The 25,060-nt window shown below is 39.4% G+C and overlaps 1 protein-coding gene across 10 annotated transcripts in view; it reads right to left on the reverse strand.

The window, feature by feature from the left end:
- The window catches only part of CDH12 (cadherin 12), a 788,808-nt gene that overhangs the window by 24,374 nt on the left and 739,374 nt on the right, over window positions 1-25,060 (reverse strand). For all 10 annotated transcript variants that reach the window (XM_042465303.1, XM_042465300.1, XM_042465299.1 and 7 more), the window contains 2 exons: window positions 19,230-19,417; window positions 8,745-8,998 (listed from right to left, as the gene is read on the reverse strand). In XM_042465303.1, coding sequence (XP_042321237.1) covers window positions 8,745-8,998; window positions 19,230-19,417 — 442 coding nt within the window. The remainder of the gene's footprint in view (window positions 1-8,744; window positions 8,999-19,229; window positions 19,418-25,060) is intronic.

Genomic DNA, 25,060 nt, shown 5'->3' on the forward strand with positions numbered 1-25,060 from the left:
TAAATCTCTATACAACTTAGTTCCAGAATATTTGGGAGACTGTGGCCTGAAACAGATGGGCTCAGAGGAGCTGGATGAGGCCATGCTGATGCCGTTCACTAGAGGACCACAGGAACTGCAAGTGTCTGGTCCCAATCTGGGCTGTCGCCATGGTCTTGAACCAGGCCTCTGGAAAGAGCAGATTCTATCTGCTCCTTCTTGCCCCAGTTCTTTTTCATTGGTGCAGTCTCAGCACAGCTTCAGGCCATGTTCAGACATTGTGTAAATGGCATGCCCCTAATGGAGCCCGAAGCCACATCATTTTGCCTGTGTGTTTTGAGCCTGTATCACCATATGTCAGGGATGTCTACACCTGTGAAGAGATCCAGGATTTAAATCTTGGAAGCCAGGTGGAGAGCATCTGGATAAAAATTAAAGGGGCAGGAAATAACAAAGATGTTATTGTTGGAATCTACTATAGAACCCCAAATCAGACTGAGAAACTGGATTATGCCTTTCTAGAACAGATGAAAGGAGAGATGTAGTAGTGATGGATGATTTAAACTATCCTGGTATTTCTTGGGAATCAAACTCAGACAAAACTTTAAGGTCTAGCAAATTCCTCACTTGCCTAGAAGACAATTTCATTGTCCAAAAGGTGGAAGACAAGGGGATCAGCCATTTTAGATCTGATCCTAACCAACAGGGATGACCTGGTTAACGGGGTGCAAGTGGTGGGATCATAAGGTGAGAGTGACCATGTTCTCCTGGAGTTAGTTATAGAGTAGAAAGGAGAATCCAGGCATAGTCAGACACACATTCTAGACTTTAGGAAAGCTGATTTCAGTAAACTCTGGAAAATACTGGGGAAATCCCATGGTCAGGAATACTAAAAGAGAAGGCAGTTCAGGATGGATGGGAGTTTCTAAAGAGGGAGATACTGAAGGCACAATTTCAAACTGTTCCAATGAGGAGGAAAAATGGAAGGTGCCCCAATAAACCAGTATGGACGGCTAAGAAACTTTCAACTGAGCTAAGTTTTAAATAGAACATATTTAAAGGAATACAAATCAGTAGCTAGCACATGCAGGGGTAAAGTCAGAAATGCAAAAGCACAGAATGAACTGAAGCTTGGTAGAGAGGATAAGAACAATAAAAGGTGCTTTTTGGGGGGGTACGTCCATGGCAAAAGGAAGAAGTATATGATAGGGGCACTATGGCCCGTTACAAACGGGCCTATTAGTACGGAGTCAGTCAGTACTAGGGTTAGGAAGGTGCGGTGCTTCCGCACCCCCATAACCCTAATACGGACTGAGTCCGTACAAGATGGCGGCACCCCATCTGCATGGGGGCCACCATGACGACATCACGACCACGCCGCCTCTATATGGGGCGGTGCGGGCGTGACGTCGTTGCTCCACGCCAGGGCGCTTAGTGCGCCCTTAGCGCGGAGCAGGAAGGAGCTCCATTTTGGAGCTCCTTCCTGGTTTGCGCCGCTGGCCGCAGCTTTCACACGGCTGCACCCAGCAGTGCAAAGGAGAAAGGGGCCATATCAATTAGATTTCAAACCTGTCAAGTCAAAGAGTGCTTTGTTCATTGGGCATGTACAGAAAAAGCACAGTATATGAACTGTATTTACATATAGCTCCTTTTTGCATCTTTAAAAGGATAGCATAGCTGTGGCAGCACAGCTAGATGTCACTCCTTTCGTGCTGCATCATCTGGTTGCACACCGGATGCACACCATATAGCCATGCACCATGTGAAGTGGCGTGTGGCATCAGGGCACCCTGGGGGGCAGAGTCGAGTGTGCGTTCTGAGGATGCTATATCCCAACTCTGCCTCCATGCCAACCTTTCAGGCAGGTCTGTAAAGGACCTAAGTCTTTATGAAGGTGGAATAGCCTGGCCTCATCTCGTTGCCCTTCTGTGACAGACAAATACCCCTTTAATACCATAGAACTATATCAGGGTGTGTGAATTTTTCCTATGTGTTTAAATGCTTTTAATTTACCTGTATGTTTCAATTCAAGTTTTCTAACTTTAAAATGGTTGAAAATCAAAGTCTGCCTAATCTCTTGTCTATCTTCCCTATCTCTTTCTCTATTTCTTTCTTTATTCAATATTTGCCTTACTATTTCCCTATCCCTGACACCTTTCATCCTTATGCAATAAACTCCTGTCTTCTTGGTAACATCAGCTGTTTTGATTCTATCCAAACAAGAAAAATAAATCTCAGCATTCTCAATTACTTTTTGCAAAGCATTTTGCCTCATTCTCTGTTCTTTAAATAAGTGGATTTCCTTCTGCTATCATTTAGCTATTATCATCCAATCCCCATATGTCAAAGCCAACAGATTTGAAAGTCCTTTTGTCTGATAAAGAGTAATAAATTGCCACAACCAGTGTTACTTTTGCTAATGTGAGCTGTTTTGCACTGCTTTGTTCTCTGGAGTTGTGCAGTCTGCTGCATAAAGTGTAAATCTTTCTTTTGTCTCCCTTTCCCTTGTTTTGCAGATTACAGATTTGTGTAATAGGCAATGTGAAGGCTAAAGCTGAACATGGAAAACATCTCAGAGAAAATGAATTAATTTGCAATGAAACTGTATGACACAGCACATTATATTGGCTACTGATGACAAGAACAGTTATTGCCTTGCCTTGTCTCCTTAAAGACCTTTCCTTTCCCCTCCCTAATGCCATTATGCTTTGCAAGTTCTTCCTTTAAAATATTATGAAACCGTCACAGACTGTTCTTTACCCTGGCAAGCCAAACTAGGTTTTAAAAAGTGAACACAGCACAATGTAAGTTGTAATGTGGTCAGAAATTATAATCACACTCAACTGTTTGTAACAAATTTATGTTTTGCTAACTTCTGTTTATTGACTTCTATTTTCAATTAAGAGGATATAAACCTTATGGCGTACTGAAGTCTAATACATCAGTAACTAACAACTGCATATACTATCTTTCCCTCAATCAAGCAAATGGACAAATAAGCACAATCAGCTTAACAAACTGGATTTAAACAAAATACTGACAACTGCTGTCTTCAAAAAAACAAAAAAACTCATACCCTATTGCCACATCAGCACTCACATATATTAAAATGAACAAACAGATGTTTCATAAAATGTTAAGGAAACAAGCTTTAGACTCAAGAACTCTTTGTGCGAATTACAAACTGATGTTATAGTGTGTGTGTGTGTGGGGGGGGGTTAAATCAGTTTCTGTTTTGTTTTGTTTTTTAAAAAGTTCCTGATCTTTTTTTAAAAAAGCATGATCCTCCTAGATATGATGATATTGACAGGAAAATGTTTGGTGGGAGGAAAGCATGAGTGAGCAATGTGTTAATGACCTTTAGATTAAACTCTACCATTTGGCAGTGGCACTAGAACAGAGCTACAAGATCCAGCTGTACCTTAAGCAGCAGATTTTAGGGCTCATGTTAGCACAAACAACTAGCTATTGAACTGATTATTATTTTATTTTTACTGTTAGAGATGGGTAGAGTTTTCTGAGAAATCTTCTGTTCCCTGTGCCAAAATAATTTGGTTGGACTTGTATGCCATGCATCATAAACTTAGAGGGTGGGTAGTATCAATTGCCGCTACATGACAAGATGTTTTGTGAGGCTGCCTTTGAACTGCAGAAATAATGCAGTTTGACACTACTTTATCTACCATGGCTCAATGCTATGCACGCATTAGAGCGCTCTGACAGAGTAGGCTAAATAGCTCACAAAATTATAAATCCCAGAATTCCATAGACATGAGCCATGACCATTAAAATAGTGCCAAAACTGCATTATTCCTGCAGTGCAGATGCAGCCTTAGATAAATAAATCATACAAACACACATAAAATATGGCAGGGCTACTTGATTGATCAAAAAGTTATGAACAGCTTATCTAGTCTGGCTCTGTTCCTATGCAGTGCCTTTTGTGGGCTGTGTAGGAATTTTCTCCTCCCTTTCAAGGAGGGACTTTCCCCCTTACTCTACACTGTTTCTATATGGATTCAGGAGAAATTGGCATGGGGTGTGGTGGTTTTAAAAGGGGTCATTGACATGTAGACAGGAGGGAAATTGAAGGGACAGTGATAGTATGCTTCCTAGGTACCTATTTGCTGAAAGGGATGTCTCTATATTTGCTTCTGTGCATTGTGGGCAAAGGACATAGGAAAGGAGACTATGTCTGGAGCCATGTTTGCCTTTTATTTCATGGGATATGGGGAAATAGATTCCCTATGATGGTCTCCCATACTGAGAGCTAGCTGAGTGCCAAGCCAAAATGGTGGCTGGCATAAAGGGCTTGCTTGCTTTATCTTGGGGTCATTGAAAAGGTTCCTGGGTGACTCGAGGAGGCCATTTTGCGACCCATGCTGCAAGTGGAACAACCTTTAGGCTCCTCACCCACAAACTGTTAAAATTTGATATGTACAGTGAGCCCTCAGTATCTGCAGACTTGCAATCCATGGATGGCAAACCTGTGTTGTTCCTAATGGCGGTACATGCATGTGGCCCTCAGAGGAAGGCACACACAACACAGAGACTCCTTTTCCTCCTGGGTGGGCACCATTCCCTCCTCCTCCTCTCCCACTGAGGAAATCCAATGGGAAACTTACACAATTCACACTCTCTAAGCTTCAGAGGAAGGCACACACAATACTCCTTGCCCTTCTGGGTGTGTCCCTTACCTCCTCTCCACCTCCTCTCTCATTGAGGCCAATGAGGGCCAGGGACATTGTCCACAGCTGCACCCCCTTCTTGGCTCTGGAGTAGCCAAGGCAGGTTGGCAGCGATGACATTTTCTTCACTGGTGCTGGTGACCTGAGTGGTGGGGCTCCTGAGGCACTCATACTGGAGGGAGGTCCTGGCGAGTGCCTTGAGCAGCCTGGTCTTCCTCAGAAAGCACATTGGTGAGGGGTGGCAGGGTGCTCTCCTGAGGTGCCCCTGCCCTCCTTATCTCACCCTGCTCAAGTATTGCTGTGAGGAAGAAGGGCTGCAGGCAGGGTGGTTGGTGGCTCCCTCTGGCCTCACTTGGCTATCAGCCATGGTGGGAATGAGGGCGAGGGCACAGTCCCACACTGGCCCTCCTGCTCCTCACCCTAGCAGATTGAAGTCTTGTTGTCCCTAATGGCAGTGTGACCGCATGCCATTGGGGACAATAGAACTTGAGCATCTGCAGATTTTGGTATCCGTGGGGGTGGGGATCTTAAGTGCACCCCCTGTGGATACAGAGGGCTCACTGTAATAGTTAAATAGATAATAACGTGGTGAATTAGATAGCTACTTTCACTGTCTGGTCTTTTGTCTTCTAGTGGTTAAGAATTTTTTCTAATTTTTAAAAGTCAGCAAGACACAGGCATTCCAATTTAGCTATGCACTTTGTGCAGTTAATGAAATTTGTACAACAATCATTCTCAGAAATACAAAAAATCTCTTGTGATGGGCAGAGAAGAGGTGTGCTATTTAGAGATGGACAGAATATTAGAAAATATTCACACAGATAAATGATCAAAAACCATGTTTTTCAAGTATCAAGAAACCCTGATGAGAAGAATCCTGAACTGACAAGACTCTTCACTGTTTTGGACTGCACACAATTTGCACAGGATTTTGCAGATAACACATTTTCTGTACAGGAAACAGCTTTTCTGTGCATAAAATATTCCTTCAATCAAAACGTCATTCAAAAAGCATAAAATGCATTGTTTAAACTTCTGAGACTCACTGGCTTCTTCATCAGGAAAAGATTTTAAAACTTATACAGGAGAAGAAAAGTGATGATGTTGATCAGCCTGCCTCTTGAGGTGTTTGCTTAGATTGGTGTTTAAGGTGGTGTTCAGGAAGGGTTTATGTAGATAAAGATCACACCCTTTTTTTTATCATGCAGTCACTGAAGACAAAGGCATCAAAACCCAGGTAATAAAAAGTACATCTTCATTAGCAGTTCCAAAGTTAACTTTCTTTGAGATCTAGGCTGACTCTGTCTTGCACAAGGGTGTAAACATGTGAGAGTGAGACAAGCAAATATTTAGTATAAATGTGTGTTCATGTGCCTTCAAGTCACCTGTTGACTTCCATAGACTTCTCCTAGGCAAGCAATATTCAGAGATGAATTTGCCAGTTCCTTCCTTTAAAATATAGTCTACAACACCTGGTATTTTCTGATGGTCTCCTATCCAAGTTCTAACCATGGCTGATACTTCTTAGCTTCCAAGATCAGATGGGTTCTTGGGCCTTTAGAGTAATTAGGCCACTAGGTATAAACCTCCTTATATAAATAGCCTTGCATAAATCCTTTGGTGGCACTGAAGTTAGCAGGGTGTACCGGTCAAGCTATCATTATATTAGAATGCAGGTCACTTTTCTCAGCCTCCAGTGGTAAACAAAATAGGATGAATAACTGATTCTTTAATAATCTTTCAGAGCATGTCTCCCAACTTCACTTAACAATCTGATTCTTGGAAATTAATGTAGGACACTTTACTGGAATGAATCAAATTAAACGTATCATAAGTCATTTTACAAAAGCAATAATTAAGAATTTCCTTTCTTTGATGAAACATAAATAAATGGTTCATGACTGGGCAGCTCAATATTTAATTTTGGATGAGGCACATCATCTTAAACCATTTTATTGTTCAGTGTTAAACACTAATAATGAATCAACACATATAAAGCCATTAACCCGCCCTTTAACTGTATTATACAGTTTTATCGATTTATTTATACTTTCATGTGGATTTGTAACGATAATTTTTAAGCATCTTAATATAAATCTGGTATTTGGGATGAATAATATTATTTTGGATTCTATGTAGTACTGCTGCTATCATTCCAAATGGCCTTTTAAAGAAAATAAATAAGACAACCAACTACAACAGTGAAGTGGGGGACTACCCAGATAATCTTACAAACAAGATAAGAGCTGGGGAAAGTGGAGGAAGAGAGAAGGCCCAGATAAGGGAGGAAGATGATACAGAAATGTGAGTTTCAATTTATTATAAAATGGATGCAGTTTTACACAGGAGATTTGGGAAACAGAAATATCTAATCTGATTTTCAGTGACAGAAAGTGGAAGCTTTGGAAGAGTGCAATATACAGGAAGAGGTATGATATGGGGGGGGGGGGGACCAGCGAGATTCACCTGTATCTTGGGCCCAGCATGGCTTGAAGTTTTAAAATTGCCATGAGTTTTGTCTCATTTTGTGTACTGTAACACAGTTATGTAGGATTTCCCTGCTAATTGTGTTTGAAAACTCTCTCTCTCTCTCTCTCTCTCTCTCTCTCTCTCTCTCTCTCTCTCTCTGTGTGTGTGTGTGTGTGTGTGTAAAAGAGAGAAAATGCTTTGCTACTGACCAATCTTGAAATAGTGGGGTAGGAGTTGTAGTAACATCTACACGTCTAACTATACATCTGACTAACATATTTACTAGCTTATGTTTAGCTTGTACAATCTGAATGACACAATAATATAAAAATATGCATCACAGGACTTGAACTGATAACTGAAAGGTTTTATTTATTATCTGAGGTAATACAAAGCCAATAAAATCTATACATGTTTATGAAAAACAAGGACAGGTATGGCAGATGTATAAGGCTGTAAAGTATTCTTGTCATGTACCTATTCTCACCCCATCTATCTTTTCTTTCCTTCCTTCCTTTTGAAGATATGTGATCAAACAAATATCAGTGATGAATAAGTATTATTTAAGATATAAACTTAGGTAATATTCCCAAGGCTATCCTCATACCATAATAATATTTTTAACCTACTTTGGATAAAAGTGTATCAATGTCAGAACCATGCATACATGGATTCTGTCAGAGTTCTGATAATGTGTTCAGTAGATGGGGAATTGTTTTGAGGTTGTTTGTCTTCTTCTTTCCAATAATGAACAATTTTATATGCATACTTGAATGAGGCCGATGGATAGGCTAATAGTTGCTGAGGCTTATGGAGAAGCAGATAGGTTAGTTGGCAAAGGGGGTGGGATATGTGCAGCTGGCTAGGATAGTTTGGGGAACAATAGGTTTTGGAATGTGTGAGATGTGGGCTGCGTCAGGTTGATGTCTGGGAGTAACAGAAGGAGGGGAGGTGGATGATGGAAATGCCAAAGTCTGAAAGAGATAGAGTTGGTGAGAAGGTTTAAAGGGGGGGGGCTGGCTAGTAGGGGGGGCTAAGCTATGAGAACTGGAGGTGGGTGCTAGTTTTGGGTGGAGTTTGGATTTTTGTAGAGTTTAAATGTATTGCTTTGCTATTGGGAGGTAGTTCTGGCTTAAACACTGACTGATGAATTTCTGACAAAGGCACGGCAACTACACGGTCCCTAACCCTAGTACTGTTAGAGAAAAAAGCCTGAAAGAAAATGTCCAAATGTGGAGAAAGTGACAAAGGTAACTATGGGTCACTTACAGCCTAATAACCAAGGAATTGGTTGCAGCTGGTACAGGACATGTGATGTATCTGCAAAGTCATCATGTGCCTTCTTGAAGTTCATTTTTCTTATTGTCATATGGTTTCTAATCCATTCTTATGAGATCATTGTATTAATATGGCACATAACAGTATTTTCATGGTATCTGAAGTCAGGGACCATTTTTTTCCTTTTTCATGGATCAGGGACCAGTACCATATTTGTGCCCATTGATGACAACTGTTTTATTATTTCCTTGAAACTCTGGATCATAATGACTCTTAAACTAGCACCAGAACCACCTCTCTGAGCAGCACTGGCATAAAGCATTTTCTTACCTGACAGCACTGCTGCCAACATCAAGGTCCTGGGCAGTCACAGCTCCTATAATTGTTCCAACTGGTGTATCTTCATAAACCTCCATGGTGTAAAAAGGTTTGCTGAAAACTGGAGGTTCATCCACATCCAACACATTGATTTTGACTGTTGCAGTATCCTTGAATGGGCCCGCCGAATGGAAGCGATGATCAAGATGGACATTTGAGGCCTCTACTTTAAAAGTGTATGCTTTTTTTGTTTCAAAGTCTAATGGCTACAATAGAGACAGACAAAAGCAAAATGTTACAGCATATCAAATAAAAAGAGAAGGAGAGAGAGAGAGAGAGATTAAACTTGTTGGGGGTGGTGTGGGAAGGAGAAATGAACAAAACTCAAATATACTTCATAGAAATACTACTTAGAATTGGGCAGACATGGAACCAAATAGTAAACAACTAAAGTTTTCCCATCAGAACAAATGGACCAAATGAAGCAGCTTCCGGACACTTTGGAGGCATGCTGTTTAAATGATACATGTCTCCGATGTGGCCGGGAGCTGCATCGAAGCTGTGCTCCTATCCTTAGGACAGAGCAAAAAGGAGCTGGGATAGTGCAATTCCTGGTGGTGCCAGTTAGCCCCTGTATCCATGGCCCACCTTGGGAGCGGGTCATGAGGACAGAGAGGTTCTGACCACCTTCAGGTCAGGTCGCACTTGGGCTGCTCTTTTATGCCCATTTGTTCCACCACTAATTCAGTTCCTAGAAACATAAACAAAAGAATATTAGGGTGGAGAAAAGCCAAGGGTGGTTTTGCCATTATTCAGTAAAATTTCCTGTAAAATGATGTACTTCTAGTCTCAGAGGCATATTCTTTGATATCTAACTCAGCGTGTTTCATGATAAGACTTTTGTTTTGAAATCACTCTGCCTCATTCATAGAATTATATTTGGGATCCATATGATACCATCTTCAATTTGTAACCCTTCCATGTTTCCAACAGTTGCTTCCACTTTTTTTTTTTTTTTTTTGCAACCAACCCCACCATTATTTGTGTGCAGCAATCTGAGCACCTCTTGTTTCTAAACACCTTCTGCCTGTTAAAATGGCCACACTGCAAGCAGTAACAACACGGTTACTCACAAACAAGCAAACAGACATGTACATAGAGAGACTGAGATGCAGGTAGAGATCATTTCTCATATAAAAGTTAGACAGAACAGGACCTGCACATTTGATGCTGCATCTCATTCAACAAAAGCAAATTAGTTACTTCCTCCCCCCCCCCCCCCAGAAAATTGTGCTAGGAATCCAAATTGGCTAATACTAGATTGCATGAATTTGATTATAAACCAGCCAGCCTGGTTTATACTGTTATTTTATACTATAATTTCCGTAATTTAAAAAGCAGCAAATATTTTTAGCAATTTTCTTCCAAATGTGAGGGTTTTGAAAAATGTGCAGGTTTTTCGTAAGATTATTCAATTGCTACTCCACATGAAAATAATAAATTTACAGGGAATTCACACATTGTTGAATAGGAAATGGCATTTTCTGCACACAAAAAGTATGCCAAAATATTAATTTCTGTGCAGAAAATGCTGTTTCCTATACATAACTATTACATGTGTATTTTCTGCAGAATATGTCATGAACTGTGAATTTTCTCCTTAGTCCAGCACAGTCTCCATGTTAGGCTCTCTGACACATAAGAAACATGTTTTCCAACCATATTTGGTAATATTTTAAATAGTCTTTCTATCCCTGCATCCTACCTATTTGGGATTATCAGAGATCTTTCCTATTTCCTTTCCCTAGTCTCACCTACTTCATCTCACACAGATATAAGCTCTCTCTCTCTCTCTCTCTCTCTCACACACACACACACACACACACACACACACAATCTACCCAATTGCCCAGGATGTCTAGTAAAAAAGAAAGTGAATCTCTGCTATCTATGCATTGATTTCACAGAATTGGGGCTATTGCTTCTATTTCCTGTCTTTTCTATGTGCTTAGCTAAGGGTGACATCTTGTGGTGACTTGCAGTTACAACATAGATCTTTTTCGTTCTTTTTCAAATGAATGAAACATTGGTATTAGAAAGGAACCCACTTACACTGTGGATGGATTAACATTTCCTCTTTTAAATTCCCTATCTATCAGTTTTCTTCCCAAATGTGGATACAATCTGTGTTTCTATGGGATATATTTTATAAAGAGTTTATCATGTTTTTTTGCAAGACATAAGTAATTGATAGAAAGAAAGAGGGAGAATATGTTTGAATAGCATATTTCAAAAGGCTGCATAAAATTCTTTTTATAATTGTTGTGTGCCTTCAAATCAAATTTCCATGGGAACCCCACGACAAACCTATAATAGGCTTTTCTTGACAAGATTTGTTCAGTGGGTGTTTGCCTTTGTCTTCCTCTAAGGTTGAGAGAGGTCATACATGGTCAATTTAGGATTTGAACCCTGGACTCCAAAGTCACAGTCTGACACTCAAATCACTGCATTTTTTTATTGAAACCATTTTCTTGTAAAGTTAATAAAAGACATTATCAGATATCATTTTTGGCTCAAATTTGATTGAAGTGGTTTTCCTTATTGTAGCAAAACTTTTTCAGATGTCTGGGGGAAAATGCTGATATTTCTGTCTATTATAGCCATAGCAGCCTGGTCAACGGCATCCTAGGCCCTGTGATTTCAGGATCAAAACATTAGATTTGAGGTCATCCCCTGGTAATCTCTTAGAGGGAAGGCCCTGTGGATGTCATAAAGCATAATGTATTAAACGTCAATCAAAACTGCTAAAAGCAATTCGTTCAAATAATAAACACCAAGCTAACACAGATGAGGGAACAAATAAATCCGGCTGGAAACTCAGGGTGCATTTACACTGTAGAAATATTGCAGTTTGACATCCATTTAACTGCCTGACTCTATCCTGCAGATTTTAGAGAAGGTTCTGTAAAACTAGTTCCAGGATTCCATAGGATGCTGCTACAACACTTTGACAAAGTGGTGTCAAATTGCATTATTTGTACAGTGTAAGTACACCCTCAGTTTTGCAAGCTCTGCACTGAAGGAAAGAGAGAGAGAGAGAGAAACTTTCCCCTGTTCTGTTTTTAACATCTTTGCAAACACTACATGGGAGATATAGATAAACCACAATTTTTGTAAAATCTGGTTTGAACACAAACAATCTACATGAATTGTGGACAACCAAGTTTACATGTAATGGACTGAAATCTATTGGTTAGTTCCAGCTAACTGTGAATGGTGGAATAACAGAATCATGGACTCTTAGAGTTGGAAGGGTTTACAAGGGCTTCCTAGCACACAGGAATAAAAAACTACAGTATCCTGAGAGATGTTCTGTCGCATGACAAGCAACACATGCTGGAATTCAATCTTCTACACAATAACTAAAGAAATAGAACTTTGTGTCATATTTTGCCTAGCAATCCCAACATCAAATCTTGTAGTAGAGTACAGTGCTCTCAAGCCTTTACATTGTAAACAGGAGCTTAGTCAAGAGTTCAAACTGAGGACAAAGAATCAGGAGGAAATTAAGATATTCCAAGAATACAGTAGTCATCTGCACAGTCATGAGAAATTGCTGGGTTTAAGATGTTCAGTGACCTGCAATAATTTATCAGAAACACTGCACAAATGTTCTTCATGATCAATACATCTTGATTCTGTTGTCAACAAGCTGAAGTGATGTAGGCAAAATTTATATATGATTTTTGCAAGTTTCAGGCATTATATCCCAGTGCCAGCACATACCTAAGTTGCTAGCAAATTTTGCCTAATGTGATTTTTGGAGGTCCCTTCTGAGAGGAAACATCTTAAGAACTCTGATGGAAACAATAAACAAAACTTAAATCAAACAAATGAAGATCAAGCAGGAACACAATGGATCAAGTAAATTAACAGGGTATAGAACAGAGATGCAATACTTTGTCCTTCAAAATATTGATGAACAGCTACTTTCAACATGCTTCACCATAGGCTAGACTGACTAGGCCTGATGGGAACTGGTATTCACCAATCCATGCTGGGATGGATGTTTTCCAGTAGTGGTGTGGAACATGTATGCAGAATTCCATCCCTCTCTCAGAAACTTAGGGCCCGAACAGACAGACCAAAATAAAGCTGCTTTGGGTCACTTTGGAGGTATGCAGTTTAAATGACTCACACATTGTAAGAGGCCAGAAGCTGCACCAAAGCTGAGCTCTAGTCCTGGAGCATGGCTTTGGCACGACTTCTGGCCTCTTAGGATGAATGCATCATTTAAACAGCATCCCTCCAAAGTGACCTAAAGCAGCTTTATTTTGGCCTGTCTGTTCGGGCCCTTAATAAGGCAATAAAGGACATCTTTCTGGGCACCCCATCCTACTCACTTAGTGTGAATGCATAGAAGGCAGATTAGAAGGAATTTGTGACCTTGTGCACCATCTTTCCAGATCACACAGCATGTCTGTTAAAGTGTCAGTATTAGCTTCCAGCTTTAAGCTTTTGTGTAGTTTAAGTCAATAGATTTTATCAACTTTAGTCCTAAACTAGCAGAAGGTTTGTGTATGCAAAAACAAACAAACAAACAAACAAACAAACTTAGGAACTTGCCCTATTCTGAGCCAGACTATTGGTCCACATGACTGAGAGCAACTGTGCAAAAGCTTTGGCAGAGCTTTTTTCCTAACCCTACTGGAGGTCCTTTGCGTCCTTTTGTGTTGTTCATGCAAGTATTAATCTGGTCTGATCATGCTTAGCTTTCAATAACAGCCCAGAAAAAGGTGTGTTCAGCATATGTATGGTGATGATATATATGAAAAAGCCTTTAAGAAATTTTAAAATATATGTTTATTTGTTTGTTTTTGGTGTTTAGTATTTTTAGCAATTTAAGCTTATAAGGATCCACAGCATCCCTGAAAAAAAAAAAAATCTTGTTTTCTTCTCAGTCCATTAGCCTTCTTGCTCAAAACTAAAATGGAATCTCCAGGTTTTTTAACCAGCCTTGTCCAATTTGGTGTACTTTGACGCAGAGGATTCTTGGATAGTATAACATTTCATATCTTTCTTTAAAAAAAGAAAAGAAAGAAAACACAATATATTTCAAAGTGAAGGATGAAAATGATTGAATAATCTGTTGTCAGAAACACAGCTCTAATACTGAGAATGAAGTGTTTCTGCTCATTCACAGTCTTCACACGATGACAAGCAGCACGGTCTCCTATCTGTGAAGACTTGCACAGCTAAACACTTTCTATATTTATCCACAGAACAGGCAGTGCACGAATAGGAACAGCAAGCCATTTCCATACATTGCATTATCAGTGTTCCTCAGGCCTGGTATAGATAATTGTGTTTTTATTTGGTCTCCTTGAGTCAGGCTTGCATAGGTTGTGAACAGCCAAACCAAAGGACAGCCCACTAGACTATATTTTGGCCTATATGGGCACTTTTCAATGCCATTGTTTGTGCATTGTCTCAGAAGGACAGCAAAGTCACCATGTTAAATGACAAAGGTGGATGATGGGGTGTGTTTGCCTTGGAGTAGTATAAGCATAACAGGTCTCTGACTTATGTCAGTTGCTATTCTGCTATTTTGATGGTTCCTAATAGGAAACAACAGTTTTTAAATGAAGATTCACTACCCTTAAACATCAGAAATTTATTTTTTTAATGAATATACTTATCACTAATAGTTAGAATTATTGCTCTTCCAGATATTGTTAGATTGAAATGTAAAGTCGAAGGCTTTCACGGCCGGCATCCATAGTTTTTTGTGGGTTTTTTCAAGCTTTCATGTTCCAAATGTCAGGAAGAAACTTTTCTGGAACAACATGGCCACATAGCCCGAAAAACCCACAAAAAACTGTTAGATTGAAACTTCCATCAACCCCAGAGTTTAACAACATATAGAATGCCTAGGATACCGTGAACAACCCAAAAGACAAACATATGGGGCCTTGATGAATAGATCAGACAACAGCTCTCCCAAAAAGCCAAGATGATCAATTTGAGGCTATTATACATTGGCAACATAATGGGAAGACATGGATCTCAAGGGGGGAAAAAACAATAATGCTAGGAAAAGCAGAGGGTAGAAGAAGGAGGGAAGACCTCAGACCAGACATATGGACTCAATCAGCAGGCTACTGGCATAGACTTTCAGGACCTGAGCAGAGCAGTGGAAAATATGAATACTTGGAGATGTCTCATCCACAGGGTTGACATGCCCTTTGAACCAACTTGAGGGCAGCTAACAATAACAGGTATGCCCAGCTTTAACAAACCACCCATACGAAAGAGTAAGTAAGCAGGGTCTTGGGAAGAGTGTTCTCCAAGTATGGGGCAACCAACTAGAATAGCTTATGTCCCTTGCTTTTCTAAACAACTGAGATAGGGCAGTATCCACCAAGGGAGGGTGTCTACTGACTGCAAGTGGGTCTAGTTCTTCCACTACATCTTGGATTATTAATGACTGAGAATGCAAACCATTGACATGTAAGTTTAACCTTACATGTTAGAAGAATAATTTGTTCCTGTAGGAGAAAAGTATTATTTTCACACAGTTTTGTCTGGTATTCATACTTCCTGAAGGTTTAAAGGAAATCATTGCACAAGATTGCACGCACGCACACACGCACGCACACACACACACACACACACACACATATACACACCACTATGTCCATAAAAATACATAAGAGCAGAAATCATGTTTTTTGGAGGAAGGGGAGGAAACCTTCCAGTAACACAGTCTTTCTTTTGCACAAGACTTATGTTTTTGTACAAAAATGCACATTTTTGCACAAAACCCCCAAGTGTCTATCTGGGAATAATCGTTCTTGCAGAAAAATGGATTTTTCACCCAACCCACAAGTACTTTTGTGTACAATTGTTTCCCAATATATTTTGGGAAGTGTGAATATTGGGTGAACATTTTGGTTCTGTGATATTCACCAGGACCAATTTTTTTTTAAATGTCAGGCAATTCATTTTTTAGCCTGCAGAAGAATAATAGCTAAGATTTTTTTTCCACCCCTGCCCATGACATTAAAATGAACCATACAGCTGTGCACACGTCCAAACAAAACAATTTTTAGTTAGTTCCAACTAAGCATTCTACATTTTTACTAACATATTTGAGAGGAGGTAACAACAGAGAATATGTCTTATTCTATCTTCCTATATCAATTGTGTATGTTTTAAGGTCATTGATCGTGATCCAGAGTGCACCCAGAGTATTCAAGCACATCTACCCTATACAGAAGTGAATCCCAATCTTGTTCAGTATTTGTGTAACATAAATTTAACATACATTTTGTTTAGCTAGGTCAGACTGACATTGCATAGCTTTGTACTGGGTCACAACACTAAGCAACCAATTGCTTGTTGTGCAGTGGTTACACTACTTGTACAATCTTGTTTAGAATGCCACTCTTGTGCAATCTCCTAGAAACTGCAACCACTTGCTTAAAGGTTTTTATACTAGTGTAAGTCACCAACAAGGTTCGAGTTCTTTTGCACAGCTTGGTGTGCATTCTAGCAAGCCTCTGGACAAGCTAAAGGATCAAAGCAACTTATCTATAGTCTTTTCTACACAAATTTTTAACACATGTCTTTGACTTGGTGTTGCTTCACTTAAAATGTTAAGAACTGTGTAAACATAAAATGAGCCCATCCAGCCTGTGACCTGAGGTAACAACAGGCAGTGTTAACTTTATTAGTACTACTGTCTCTCCCCCCCCCCCCCCCAATTTACAAATGGTTTGATACACAGCAGCAAAACCTGTTTCCAATTCCACTTGGCTGCTATTTCATTGCCAACCACCATGTGGCACTAGAAGATCCAATATACAGATTTGTCCCTAAGAGATAGCAGAGGTTATACTTGGCCTCAAAGCTGAAAGTCAAATAGCCAGCAATCATATTATGAGTTTTAAGATGCACTACACACACCTCCCTGCAGGCAGGATTCGATTACAACAGCTATTGAAACTAATAAGGGAAGGCATCTGGCATACAATGTCTTTGAGCCAACAGGCATATACACACTAACTGAAAAGTTAGCCTATTATCATCACCATTATTATTTGAACAACAACAAAAACAACAACACTAATACTAATAGTAATACTAATAATAGATTCTAGCATAGATTAACTCCTAAAACAACTGCAGCTCTTGTTATTGTCGTTTGGGTAGGATGTTATCATACTCGGATCCAAAAGAAAGAAATGAACTGTATTTTCGTTATAGCATCAATTTTCTTTGCCCACCAATCGACTTGTATTTTTTGTTTTGTTTTGTTTTTGTATAAGGTGTCTTCTAAAGAGTTTGATCACTAGGCTTTCCAAAATCTAAGGATTGCATGGATGTAGTGAAATTTCTACAACCATTAGGGCAGCTATCTCAGATAGCCTCCCAAATGGAATAGTAACAACACATTGGTTGTTCTTTGGAAATGTTTTACCTATGAATCAGGTTTTAGCTCCCGGTTTTAAATTCATAGTCTCACTAAGGACTGTTCACCTGAATTGTATGGAATGTGAACATTTTTACTGTTACAAATTTCAATTTTCTTTTAAAGTAACATTTGTATTTGAATTGGTTAAGAAGGTACAGCCCACTGAGAATGCTAGTCAAAGCAAATGTCATGATCAAATTGTTGCAACAATTTGATTGAAATGTGATTGCTTTTGAAAAACACAGATGACAGAATTCAGCAGGATTTCACAGTTGTAGGTTTATTCAGGATAAATGCTAGATATTTATAGTGATAATTAGTGAGAGCTTGTGGAGGAAAGTGGGGAGCCTCTCCCCTGTTTTGTCCATTAGTCACCCATGGAAATGAACACTAAGAATATAGTACTAGGAAAAGGCAAAAATTGGGCCGAGGATTTAAAATATGCCTTCTTGCATGTGCTGGGTTAAATTGATTAAATCCTTGTTAGGGACTTAAATCTTTTCCTCAACTGGGTGAGCTTTTGGGAACTTTTCCCAACTTCCATTTCCCCCTCTGGTTTAGGGATTTTTGGAACAAAAAAAATATCCAATACCATTTTTTTTTGTGTGGAAGAAATTGTGGTGTGTGTATGTGTTCAACTGAATTCTGGCACAAACTTTTCTTTCCAAATAACAAACAAACAAACAAACAAACAAGAGTCCCAGAAAGTTCAGGAAGGTTATCAAAAGTAATGCGTGTTAAAAAAAAAAACCCTCTTGTAATCCCACCCAAGACTTTACACATTGTTGAGAGTTTTGAAACGAGTTCTTGTGCAATAGTTGTTTCATCAAAAGAAAACAAAATCCAAAATTGGGGGGGGGGCAATTTTCTCAACAGGAATTATTCAGTGAGAGGAAGTTCTTTACACTAGTTTCTGTGTAGACACAGGATAACCTCAAGTGTGCAGAAATAACAGGAAAATGGGTTCTCTGGGGCTACCATACTGCTGTTTTTTGTGAGCTAGGCCTCAGAGTCAAAACTGTGAGCCTAATATGGCCAATTGTTCTCATCTGACTTTCTGCTTGATGTTTTTGATTAACTTTATTGAACAGTTTTCATGTGTTACTGAAATGCATGCACCACTAATCAAATACTTCTAATAATTGTGTTTCTGTTAAGTTTACCTACTTTCTCCAGGTAAACTTGGGTCTGGAGGGACAAAGCTAGAAGCATAAACTCATTAATTAGAAAGTGGCAAGAGCACATGAAGTGATGTTTCAATTCAATGAACGAATCCTTAAAGAGCTAGAAAAGTATGCCTTTAAAAACAAAAACAAATGCATGTAATGACCCAGTTTTAATGGTCAAATTCAGGCTAAATAAGCCACTATATGAGCAAGCATTTTGGCCATACATATAACCCTTCCTTTCACTTCTCCCTTTGCACCATAAGTAGGCAGAAAGCTTCAGTTGTCCATATGTGTTTTTATGTGACTTCAAATCACCTGTTGACTTATGAATTTCATAGTATTTTCTTAGGTGAAGAATAGTCAGATGTGGTTTTATCAGTTCCTTCCTCTGAAATATCAGCCTACACCACCTGATATTTGTTGGTGGTCTCTCATCCAAGTACTAACCACAGTTGATCTGTTTAGCTTCCAAGATCAGAGGGAATTTGGTGCCTTTAGAGTACAGTTACTCATTTTGCCTAAACCAGGAGACTTTCCATCTCAAGAACAAGTTGGGATTTTGCTTCCAGGTGGTTTAGTACCTTCACTTGTTTAGGAGATTCTAAGCATAGTTTACCTTTGAGAGAAATGAGAAACGGTGGCTAATTAGAGATTTTTTGGGTTGATTTCCCCAAGTTACGCTGCAAAGAAACAAATGGAAAAGATGCTTGTGCAGATGTAGTGAAATAATAACTGAGATGTGTAGGGAAAAAAATTAAAACACCTATAAAGAGATACAATTGCTTATCAAATCTTATCAAGCTTGATTCCATTTTGCAAAATGTACTAATTTGTAATCAACTGGTATCATACCTTTTTCAACTTGATGACCCCTTCTTGTGTGTTCTCATCTGTGCCGATATCAAACAAATTCCCTCCATCTCCTGGAACTATTGTGTATTCAATTTCTGCATTCCTCCCAGAATCAGGATCCACTGCTCTGATTCTTCCGATGGCTGAACCAATAAGAGAAGACTCAGGTACTTTCAAGTGGAAGATACCTATGATAAATTGATGATCAGTTATTCACACAAAATTTTGGCAGGCTATAAGGAGTCAAGGGAGTAATGTAACATGGACTAATTATTATTTATAGGCAGTAGACAATGCTTACATTAACTGTCACTTTTTCCTTTGTAGTAGAGATAAAATGAATGCTACTAAATGCTCAAATTAGCCAATAATTCCAACTTCATTATTCAAAGCTTGAATGAGAGTGTTCAAATTAGGAATTCAAATTCAGATATTAAAAGTGAAGTATAAACTAAAAGCTCAGCATTTAATTGTGTTAGACATTTATTGTTAATCTTGCTCAGACATCAGCTAGGGGAAATTACACACTAATACTGTTATATTTATCCGGTGAAGTTCGATAAATAATTATAGCAACATGCCACTTATTAGTTTCATTGTTAATGTAAAAAAGCTAATGGCTGAAGCTGCAAACCAATCTATCAATAATAAAATATAAAATATTGAAAGCTGCTATCAAATAAAGATATCCAATTAAATTTGATACATACAATATTTAAATATTCAAGGAACATCTGAATAATATTTAAGACAAACATGTGTGGCCACCTAACATGAGAAATGGGGTTGATCTCTTCATTTCTGCACCTTTTTGTATTTTGTTCTGTTGTTTTGAGTACCTCAGGAAAATCCTCTATTTGCTTTTCTTGTTGAATATGATCATTTGAATAGTATTCTGTGTGTCTTGATATATTTTAAAAAGTCAAATACAAAAATGTTACCTTTAAAAATGAATTGGTTACTTTATACATTACTCATTATTCTTATCACTTAAGAGGTGTTCCTGTTCCTTCTGTCCAGAAATGAAATTTGTTGGGTTTGTTATTACTAACAAATTACTGTTTCTATTATTATTATACTATTGAAAAAGCTCTAACAAGCAGCCTCATTAATTTTATTCACAAAACACATTGTTCTGAATTCTGTATCGGCTACATAGTTACGCATACTTAAGTAAGTAAAAATTAAGTACACTGAGGCCTTGTATAGGCTGACCTGGGGGAGAGTCAGGTTGTAGCATCCTCATGAGGCAAGCCTGACTCTGCTTCCTAGAGTGCCCTGATGCCGCATGCCACTCCACACAGCATATGGCATCACAGCATGCCTTCGGTGTTTCATCCATATGACACAGCACCGAAGAAGCACCATATCTGTTCTGATGTAGTTATGGCACGTTACAGACTGCCGAGAAGCGGCGGTCTGCCGCCGCCGCCGCTTGCAGTGTCCAGGAACCTCAGCAGCCAAACCGCGCGGTTCCCGGATGCTGCAAATAAGAAGCACGAAAATCGTGCTCCTTCCTCAGCCCCGGAAGAGACGCTGAGAGGCGCTAGTTGCGCACTCGTGGCATCACTTCTGGGACACGACATGCGGACACAGAGCATCCACTACGTGTGGAACGGCCGCCGCCATCTTGTACGGACTCGGTCCGTAATAGGGGTAAGTGCGTGCATAAGCCACACACTTACCCTAAAGCTAGCATGTCCCCAGGACATACTAGCTGCCCATGTGTAACAGGCCTATGACACTCTTTTGAGAGTGCAAAAAGAAGCTGCTTTTTGAGGCTCCTTTTTGCACCCTCAAAAGGCCAGATCGAGGCCACGACATGTAATTGATGCAGCCCTGATACGGCTAGGAAAGGGGTGGTCTGTTGAACCCCTGAGCTATTTAAATTCCGATGTCCAGTAAAATGGTTTGGGAGGGGCAGTTATGACTGTGGAAATAGTTTCCCAATTGTGACTTAACTAGTAATTATGAACCCGGAAGACTTATCTAGATTGATTCATCTGTAGCTGTTTCATATTTACAGGGATATGTAGTTTGTTTTGGAAGCAGTGCTTTCTGACAGAAAAGACTAAACAAATCTACAACTCCCAAAATTCCAGTTAAAGCGGTGTCAAACTGTGTAATTTCTGCAATGTATATTAGACCCTAGTTAACTAAAGTAGCTGATACAGAATTCAGACCATCATTATTATATACCCATTTCACTTATTTTGTGCAGCAAAACCAACACTATTTTAATCCCCAATTTATTCACTAAGATTGACCCTACTATCTTAGCAAATCATTAGTATTACCATTGTTATCTGACCATTAGTCTAACAATTGTGAGGCATCTTTGTGTCAGTAACAGAAATAATCATGGTAAAAATAATTCATCTCCTGACAGAAGGGCAACAAAGAGGGAAGAAATCTAGGCAATGGAAGTGGATGGCCTTGTTATTTGGTATAGTTCTTCCATTGTAACACTTTGGTTTGCTCTACACGTTCTAGAAAGGTACCAGCAAAGCATATTGTAGCATAAACTGGAGAGACTGATAATGCACAGGCAGCTGTGTGTGTGTTTGCATGTGTGTATGTGTATGTGTATGTGTATGTGTGAGTATTAATTATTTTTGAGGAAAGAGCAAACTTTAAAGGCACAAAAATAAGTGAAGGCACAAGACAGCCAGTGTGCTGTAGTGGTTAGAATGTTGCACTGTGATTCAGGGTTCAGTTCCCTGCTCAGCCATGGAAACCCACTGGGTGACCCTGGGTAAGTCACACACTCTTAGCCCTAGAAAACCCTGTTATAGGGTCACTTTAGGGCTGCCATAAGTCAGAAATTTCTTGAAGGCACACAATAACAACCACAAACCTGTCTACCATTTGGCAGGCTTAGGGTCTATTATATCTACAGATTTCTTGCCTATGTGCATACATGTGTGTGCATGCACACACACACACCATAGCAGGGGAGACGAGATTGAGAGATGTGGAGGGAGAAAATGAACTTCAAGAATGATGCCTGCAGAATAAAAGCTTATCAGGTCCTATCACATGAAGGTATCCCTGTTTGGTTCCCTGATGCATAAGAGGAGAAGAATTCATGATCTGGATTTCCAAATCTTGATTCAGATTCAGGTTCTAAATAGGATTGGGTACAAATTGCACCAGAGAAAATCAGGGAAATCACCATATTAGGCTGTGAATTGAATCAGGGGACTCCCTCACCTTCCTTTCCTCAGCACAACACTCCATAGTGTTTCTGCATGACATCTTCATCAGAAAAAATAAATAAAAGTAAACCTATATGAATGAAATACAGCCACTCAATATTTCATTCTCAGAAGGTCCCACTGTCTATAGGAAGAACGTCAAGAAGTTCATACTTTTGTACAAAATAGCTTCCACTGTGACAAGCTGTTTCTATTCTACTGAGGAAGAAGAATATCTGTAACATTTTATTAATCATTCCAAAAGAGTTATGTAATTTTGACATTCCATCAATGCTAAGACAGAGTTTTTAAGCTAATAAATTTAAGCAAAACCATTCTCCTTTTCCGACCATAATTTGGAAGAAACTGTTGGGTTAGAAATATCACCACCACCCACTGACTATGGTTTCTTTATAACTTAATCATTTTTCAAGTTCAGCATTAAGTTTGTTAGTCCAATGGCCTGATTTCACTCTACAGGTACTGCATGGAATGTTATTTCTTAAAAAGTAAGTACTTGCAGTTATAATTCCATATCTATCCACCCTGTAGTTAGTTATTGTGATTGCTAGAACCCTAAAAAAAATGAACTCTTCAAAGTTTCAAAGTAACTAAAGGCTGAAGCAGATGGGCAGGAAAAAGTGGCTTGATCCCACTTTTTCCAATAGCAGGTCAAAACCCACTGTCTGTACAACCTGTTCCCAAGGCAGGCCAAGTACCCACAGCAGAGTGCATGGTACAGCATCAAGACTCACTACTGTGTAATTGTTTTTGTTGCTTCCCTATCATGCATGCTCACCATCGCACAAACACACTGTGTGTGACCTCCATGCACCTCCCATGCCCACAAAGATGCTATCCTATTATATGGCCACCCCTTTCATTGGCCACACAGTCATACCTGCAATGCTCTGTCGGTACAGGATATTGGTGCATTGGTGTGCCAAGTGATACATTCAGAAAGCAATATCACACAAAGGTTCCCTGTAGATGGCCCTTCCCCCCCCTTCACCCCATGCCCCCCACTTGGACTGTCTGATTTGTGTACATTGTAATTACAACAATTGGAATTGTCTCACTTTCATTTTTTCTTTGCTGCAGCCCCACACTGGTGCTGGATTGTTTATATGCAGGCATGAAAATGCACATTTTTCCTGCTAATTTGGAGCATCCTGGCTTCTTTTTGTTTCATTTTTTAGCCCCCGAGTGCAGCTTCATTTTGGTTTCCACCCACTTTCAAGATGTGCATCATGTCAATTTTTCACCTTTCAAGGAGCTGAAAGCCGCTTGATTTTGCTCATCTGTTTCACCCATTCAATTTTTAAAATATTTGAATTCTATAAACTACTGACTTATGGTACAAAACACTCTTTGTTTTAGTCTACAGTTGGGTTTCCATTTGCGCAGATTTCATATCCGCAACCCTTGCTTAGTTGTGAGGAGCAAATGGAGGGGATTAAACTGGAGTGCATGTCCACAGCCACTACAGTGGTACCCCGGGATACGAATTGATCGCGTTACGAAATTTCCGGGATACGAAAAAGTTCCATTGGAAAAAACTGTTCCGGGATACGAAGGTTTTTTCGGGTTACAAATTTTTTTTCGGCGCGAAATTCAAACGCGCGGCTTGCCAGCGCTAACGGAAAGCCCTTTTCGGCTTGCGAAATGCATCGGGTTACGAACGCCGCGGCGGAACAAATTAATTTCGTAACCCGAGGGAGCACTGTACTGTGCATGCACACCCATTCATGCTTATGGGGCTTGAATATGTGCGAGTTTCCATTTGTGTGTATGTGTGTGTCTGGGTCCAGAACAGATTCCCTGTGAAAACAGAGAGCTGACTGTACTGTCATCTTAACAACCACAACAGAATCTGAGGCAGTAACATGAAGAATGGCACAATTCAGCTTACCATTCTCTATCATTTCATTTAGTGAGACAACATCCCTGTAACTATAAAAGCAGATAAAAGTTATACTTGCATCAAGTTTCCCTGGTAGGTTGTAATTGTAATGGAATGTACCTATCTTTTCACTTTTAGTAAAAGGAACTAATTGTTCTTAACTAGTTTGTATTGATAATTGGTTACTCCTAGATTCTACTCATAGTTAAAGAAAAGTGTTCCTGCCCTAAGTAAAAACAAATATTATATTTACTTTAGATTTCAAAAAGCCATTGGATTAATAGCTTAGGTATGCAGCAATTGAAAACTAGTATACATACGAAGTTTTAAAGGTATACACAGAGCTGTTCTCACAAAGAGGTTGGCTATGTTCTTGTACGTTGGGATATAAAATCTGTAAATTTCTTTCTTGCAGAGAAATATGAAAGAATGAATGATTTCCCTTTTTTTCTCTTCGGTGTGTGACAAAGGTGAGATATCCTGTTGAAGAAATGATTAACAACTGCATGATGTTTATTTTTTTTAATTTGAGCAGGAGGATATTTTTTGGGGGGGGGTGAGAGATTCATTTGCACACACATTTTTTTCTGAAGAAGGTAGCGTGGGGAAATGGAGTGGTGTTAAATAAGAATCAGTGCTTTTGTTGAACCACCACCCACCTCCCATAATTATCTGACATATGGAGGAGAAGGACTTGTTGAAAAATTTGTAACAACTCTTGTAATATCTCC

The sequence above is a fragment of the Sceloporus undulatus genome, chromosome 4 (assembly GCF_019175285.1).
Source record: "Sceloporus undulatus isolate JIND9_A2432 ecotype Alabama chromosome 4, SceUnd_v1.1, whole genome shotgun sequence".
Taxonomy (NCBI): Eukaryota; Metazoa; Chordata; class Lepidosauria; order Squamata; family Phrynosomatidae; genus Sceloporus; species Sceloporus undulatus.